The 7175-nt window shown below is 42.1% G+C and overlaps 1 protein-coding gene across 1 annotated transcript in view; it reads left to right on the top strand.

The window, feature by feature from the left end:
• Window positions 1–5409, top strand: part of LOC113836887 (keratin-associated protein 4-7-like) — a 14789-nt gene extending 9380 nt beyond the window's left edge. Inside the window, exon 3 of the mRNA XM_035447781.1 lies at window positions 4347–5409. Within this exon, the coding sequence (XP_035303672.1) occupies window positions 4347–5409 (1063 nt within the window). The remainder of the gene's footprint in view (window positions 1–4346) is intronic.
• Window positions 5410–7175: the final 1766 nt, after the last annotated feature.

The raw sequence follows: 7175 nt of genomic DNA, 5'->3' as shown, positions 1-7175 counted from the left end.
AAAGGGAAACATGGGTAAACACAAAACTTGTACACAAATGGTCATGGTATCATTGTTTACAATGGGCTAAACAGTGAAAAAATCCAGTGTCCTTCAAGTGATGAATGGGTAAATAAAATTTAATATGTTCACATAATAAAACTTTAAATAAAGGAATGTGGCAGTTGTCTATTCTGTAGCATGCATGCATTTTGCAAGTAGGACATTAAGTAAAAGAAGCTGGTCACAAAACATTTCAGTGTGACTTCACATGAAATGTCCAGGCCAACTTGATCCATAGAAACAGAAAATAGATGAGCAGTAGCCTAGGAAGGAAGGCTTGGGAGGAAATAAGGAACGGTTGCTTATGGGTAGCCAGTTTCCTCCATGGGTGATAAAAATTGTTCTGAATTGTACTTATCTTAGTTAGGGCTTATGTTGCTTTGACAAAACACCATGACTAAAAGGCAAGTTGGAGTTTTCCTCTTTCTTAAATCTGGACTGAGACAAGGGTCCACACTATCACCCATATAATAATCAAGAGCTTCCATAGCAATAATGAACCCACTGTTGTTGGATGCCAAAGATCTCAGGGCTTGCCATGAGATCCTAGGACATGCTTAGTTGGCCACATAGTTGTATATTAACCTTTACATAGCAGCTCCTTAGAACCTCAGCTCAAGAAAAGAAACAACTTGATCCAGTCCTCCACCCACAGGCTCAGTCACCTAAGCAACCCTTGCTGGACCTCTTACTCATAAACTCTTTACCCTGCCAAACATCCTCTCTTTGTGGTTTCCTAATATCCTGCCTATACTAACACCTGGTGCACAAACAACCCATTCTATCCCTCCCCATATCCTGCTCTACTGACTATATAAGCTAGCCTGAGAAAAATAAAGTTTGCCACTTGATCAGAATCCTGTCTTGTGGTCATTCTTTCTGAGTCTCTTGTCCCCATTCCCTATCCCTGACTCTCTTGCCCCAGGTTGACCTCCTGTGGATTGGGACACACTGTAAAGGAAGTGAGGAAAACCCATTCACTATAGCTCAGAACACAAGAAGTTCTTATTAATGGACTTCACTAAGAATGTGGAAAGACAGGGCAAAGGAAACTTTAACATGCTGAAAGACAGATTTAAAGAAGATATCAAAAGATGCAAAAAAAAGTCATTGAAGAAACACAACATGGTATGGGCACAGGCAATAAAACTCTCAACAGTTCTTCAATAGATTAGACAGGAACAACAAGAAATGACAGATGTAACTGAATCAAATTAAATAGCTTCTTCACAAATAAGGAAACAATGAACAGAGTAAAAGACATCAAAAAATATGGAAAAACAGAAGAAAACCCATTCCCAGCTACTCATCCAGGGGACTTTGCCAAAAATACAAAGAGATTAAAAATTAATGACAAAACTGAAAGCAACCCAATCCATAAGTAGCGCAGAGATCTGAAAATTTTCAAAAACGGTACAAATTTTTCAGAAAATTCATGAAAAATAATTAATAGAAGTAGTCATCAGAGAAATGCAAATCAGAACTGCCTATGAAATTCCATCTCACCCCAGTCAGGAGGCTGCCATCAAGGAAATAAATAATAAACACTTAGGACAAAGGGAGAAAAAAGGAAACTTTTCAGTGTTGGTGAGAATGTTAATTGGCATAATACCTATGGAAATCAGTTTGGAGTTTCCTCAAAAGATAAAAATAAAACTGCCCCATGATCCAGCTACATTATCCCTCTGTATGCACCTAAAGAAACCAAAATAGATAAACACTGGAGAAATGTCTGCCTCCAAGGCCATCAAGTGACTATTACTTTAATCAGGTTATAAAATCAGTGCAAGAGCCCATCAAGGGATTTAATGAATAGATAAAATGTGTAACATTTAATGGATTGATTTAATTCTTTCTCAAGGAATAACTTGATTTGCATGCAAATGTTGGAAATGGAGTTGCCATATTAGGTGAAATAAACAAGACTTGGAATGGCAAGAATTGGATATGGAAATTTGAAGAAAAACTGACATGATCATAACAGGGGATAAAAACAGACCTGAGTGAGGCAGCAGTGACTGTAACAGAGGTCATTATGTCGAGAGTGAGTGTGATCAGAATGTACTATGCACAGCAGGAAGATGGCACAATTCAATATATTATTTTCTAAAATTAATAAATGCTAATAAAAATTCACATTTCTACATTTCAGAAGCAGTAGATGTGAGGTTTTTAATTACAACACATTCAGTAGCAGAAAAATTAAATGTCTAAGAATAATCTAGTCAAATATAGGTCAGACATGTGTCACATTGACCCATTTAGGAAGAAGTTACATTGTCATAAATGTGTTCAGAGGGTGTGGAGGGCTCTGTAACCTGAAGCAATTTTCTTTTCTTTTTTCTTTTTTTTTTTTTTGCTTAAAATAATATCAAAGCATTTCATTATGGCTTTATTTGAAATGTAAATTCTATTGCTATGCATGCAGTGTAGCTAAAAACATACAAAGGAATAAACACTGCAAAATGGAATGCTATAATCAATCATCCACATAGCTACACACTCAACACACATGTTGAGCTCTACTTCCCAAAAGTGCCACATAAAGTTTTTATCACATCATCAATTTTAAGTTACTCAAGCTGCAAACAAGTTGCATTTTTCTAAAAGGAAAACCACACATAGATTGTGTCAAATACATTCAAGGGGAGAATATTGTCCAAAGAGAAAAATAAATAATAGGTCATTACAGTGAGAGATTCCACAATCATAAGCTAAATGGGGAAGCCAATTATACTTTTCATTTGCAAAAGGGAAAAGAAGCCAAATGTGGTATCACTGGCTGAAAAGAGAAGTTGATAAAGAGTGATAGTCTCTACCTGAAAAACAATGAAAAGATGAGATTTTTTTTAAATGGACGAATTTTTATTTCTTACCTGATTAACAACAACACAGACATGTTCACTTTGTGATACTCTTTCCATCACAACATTATTTATTTCATTTCCAAATGTATAGTCGAGTTGACATGTTTAAATATATTTGCATCATTGGGAACTATTTCAATTTATCTTAAATCCATCACTGCACACAAAGAAAAGCAATAAAGGAAGAAAATAAAGAAGGGATTGAAAGATGAGGTAGTAAGACAGACGGACAGGCCAGTCAGAAAAAAAGGAGAGAGAAAAGACAGAGAAAGAAAACTATGATCACTGAACCTGCTACCCATCAGCAGTTACCTGAATGCTAAGGTTTGCCTCAGTAGATTGTTATATAGCAGAAATCTTAACATGGTCTCCATACTGAGACCATCAGAAAAGGGAAAATCAGGACCAATACACACACACACACACACACACACACACACACACTTTGATATATTCTTACTCTAATGTATTTCCACTTCCACGATTGTGCTCTAGGGTTGCATGGCATGGAACATAATAAATCAGATAACTTTATCCCAAGTGCCTTGGAGACACATAGGTGGAGGAGCTGGTAAAGAAACAGATGTCTGGGCTAACCCAAAGAGAGGACTTTGTGTGTACCAGGACAGACAACCATTGTGCAGATACTTCATAAGCTGAGAACTTTTGCAGAATAATCATTTACACTGTGTGAATACATATCACTGTGGTTGGTTTAATAATATTGGAATGGCCAATAGTTAGGCAGCAAGAGGTGAGGCAGGACTTCTGGGGACTGAGGTTTCTCAGGAAAGAAGGAAGGCAGTGTTGCCAGCCAGACATAGAGAAAGCAGACTAGCCGAAAGAGAGAAAAACTCATGACCATGTGATAGCAGGTAGATTAACAGAAATAGGTAAATTTAATTTATAAGACATAGTTAGAAACAAGCCTCAGCTAAGGTCAAGATTTCATAATTAATAAGACTCTATGTCATTTATTGTCAGCTGGCAGCCCAAAAATCTTCCTACAAAGGAGAGACAAAATGTAGAAAAACCAATACTCTTGCTCTCCTAAGACACAAGGGCTACCACATGACCAGATGATGACCCAGGATACAGTGAGACTGGCAGTGCAATACCCTTCCCCGTCTCCCATCATTGAAAGACTTCCTATGAGTGATTATGAAAAAAGAATCAGAATAAACTTTCCAATGATGCATAGCATTGAGAAGCACTTCCTTATGAAACATAAAGTGAATATGGAAATGGAATAAACAACAACAAGGAAAAGCCCTGCTGATTGGTTCAAACCTTAAAGGCCTGACATATAAAAGGTCCAGATGCAAGAACTTGCCATACTGTAGAAAACTCACCTATTAACAAGGAGAACCCTCCAACCACACCTGACACCATGACCAACTGCTGCTGTTCCCCTTGCTGCCAGCCTATCTGCTGTAGGACCACCTGCTGCAGGAACACCTGCTGTAAGCCAACCTGTGTGAGCAGCTGCTGCCAGCCCAGCTGCTGTGAAACCACCTGCTACAGGACCACCTGCTGTAAGCCAACCTGTGTGAGCAGCTGCTGCCAGCCCTGCTGCCCACCCAGCTGCTGTGAAACCACCTGCTGCAGGACCACCTGCTGTAAGCCAACCTGTGTGAGCAGCTGCTGCCAGCCCTGCTGCCCACCCAGCTGCTGTGAAACCACCTGCTGCAGGACCATCTGCTGCAAACCAACCTGTGTGAGCAGCTGCTGCCAGCCCTGCTGCCCACCCAGCTGCTGTGAAACCACCTGCTGTAAGCCAACCTGTGTGAGCAGCTGCTGCCAGCCCTGCTGCCAGCCCAGCTGCTGTGAAACCACCTGCTGCAGGACCACCTGCTGTAAGCCAACCTGTGTGAGCAGCTGCTGCCAGCCCTGCTGCCAGCCCAGATGCTGTGAAACCACCTGCTGCAGGACCACCTGCTGTAAGCCAACCTGTGTGAGCAGCTGCTGTGAGCCCTGCTGCCAGCCCTGTTGTCAGCCCTGCTGTCAGCCCTGCTGTCAGCCCAGCTGCTGTGATACCACCTGCTGCAGGACCACCTGCTGTAAGCCAACCTGTGTGAACAGCTGCTGTGAGCCCTGCTGTCAGCCCAGCTGCTGTGATACCACCTGCTGCAGGACCACCTGCTGTAAGCCAACCTGTGTGAGCAGCTGCTGCCAGCCCTGCTACCAGCCCTGCTGCCAGCCCTGCTGCTGTGAGACTACCTGCTACAAGATCATGTACTGTAAGCCAACCTGTGTGAGCAACTGCTGCCAACCCTGCTGCCAGCCCTGCTGCTGCAAAACCACCTGCTGCAGGACCACCTATTGCAAACCAACCTGTGGGACCAGCTGTTGCCAGCCCTGCTGCTGTGAAACTAACTGCTACAAGACCACCTGCTGTAAGCCAACCTGTGTGAGCAGCTGCTGCCAACCCAGCTGCTGTGAAATCACCTGCTGCAAACCAAATTGTGTAAGCAGCTGCTGCCAGCCCTGGTGCTGTTAGGCCAGCTGCTGCCAGCCCTGCTTCTGTTAGGCCAGCTGCTGCAAGGACTACTCCTTGTCAACTAGACAAATGAACAACATCCAACAACTATACTTGTGTCCCACAAATGTTGCCATGTGGGCAAAAGCTCCCACCTTACTCTTAAGCTATCACAACTTTAGAAGCCTCAGTCTCCTTGAAGAATGCAAATCCATTCCCTCTAAATCTCCTTTTCTCTCTGTGTGGAGGCCAGTCTGCAACTTTCTTCTGAGCCCTGATCTTATTCTTTCCCTATGAACAGCTGAGAAAGATACCTTAATTATAATTATCAAAAATTTATGGAAACTTAATAAATTCTGGACTATTATCCATTCCATGTTGTCTGCCATTTTTATACTTTGATAAATCACTTGATAGTAAATCCACATGCTCAAAAGTCTCTTAATTGTGTAATATAATAAAGTCTCTCTCTCTCTCACACACACACACACACACACGCATACACACACACACAACCACACTAAGAGAGAGAGAGAGAGAGAGAGAGAGAGAGAGAGAGAGAAAGAGAGAGAGAGTTGTTAAAATTCCTTTCCAGCTGCAGTCATAAATAGCATCTACACCTCATAAGGACCCACCAAAAAGGATTCCACCAAAGACAACTCTGAGAAGCCAAAGAATTTTTTGGGCTTCCTTACAGAGCACAGATGAGAGGCTGCTTACAGAAGTGTGGGTGTGATTCCCTCAAAAGGCTACACTGGAATGTCTTGACCTGGCAGTGATGAAGGCTTTCCCATAGCTACTTAGATGGAGCCCCACCCCTAGTTTTCCTTGATCTAGATACTCTAGCCCCTTCCCAAGAAAACCCACAGTTAGAGAAGAGTTACATACAACTGGTGTTAGGAATAATCAAGATACATAGGTGAGGGACTCCTGACCCTCCCACCTCTCTGTGAAGGATGGTAACAGTAACCAAGTCCAGCTGGGATGATATTTTACAATGGGCCACAGCTGATTGCTCCATGGTGGCAGTTGTTTGGCTCAGAGGACAGTACTGTACAACACACACACACACACACACACACACACACACACACACACACACACACACACGAGCACACACGAGCACACACACAGACTCTCTCTCTCTCTACTGACCAAATGCCTTCCATAAGATCTTTGGAATGATTGTAAATTTACAGCCAATGGTTAGCAGCTACTCATGGCCCCTACCCCACACCCTGGAAAGAACCTGCCTGCTCTTTTCTTCCCTGACTCTGACTTTCAAAACCCTCATTGGAGAGGAATCACACAGTATTGGTCTGTCTGTTATGCTGTTTCCATCCACTTACAGTTGATGTGTGTCTGGGTTGCTCACATATCTTGACTATTGTTAGTAGGGAGGCATAAACATAGAAGTGTTACTATTACAGCTCTTACAGTAAATGACCTGAGGTGACCTGTGAAAATGGTTTGCTACTCTCTTGACCCAGAAAACCCACAAAATCATGCAATTCAAGAGCTTCAAATGAACACTCATGAAACTGACTGAAGGCACAGTGTTGACACTGATACATGTGTGTAAAATAAACAGTGTAGGTAGACTCCATGACAGTAGTCTAAACAGAATAGGGGATTTCTGCTTTTCAGGTTTGAAAATGGCAAGACTACTGCTAAACTCAAGGACTGGGATGTAGACTCTCAGCTCATTGAACATACCCAGATGAACAAACTGCACTTGCAAAGTTGACAGTCCTATTAGCTTGAAATCTCCCTTAGGAGCTAATCCC

Source organism: Cricetulus griseus, chromosome 7 (genome assembly GCF_003668045.3).
Source record: "Cricetulus griseus strain 17A/GY chromosome 7, alternate assembly CriGri-PICRH-1.0, whole genome shotgun sequence".
In the NCBI taxonomy this organism is placed as follows: domain Eukaryota; kingdom Metazoa; phylum Chordata; class Mammalia; order Rodentia; family Cricetidae; genus Cricetulus; species Cricetulus griseus.
Note: the sequence above shows the minus strand (reverse complement) of the source record. Positions and strands in the feature narration are given on the sequence as shown.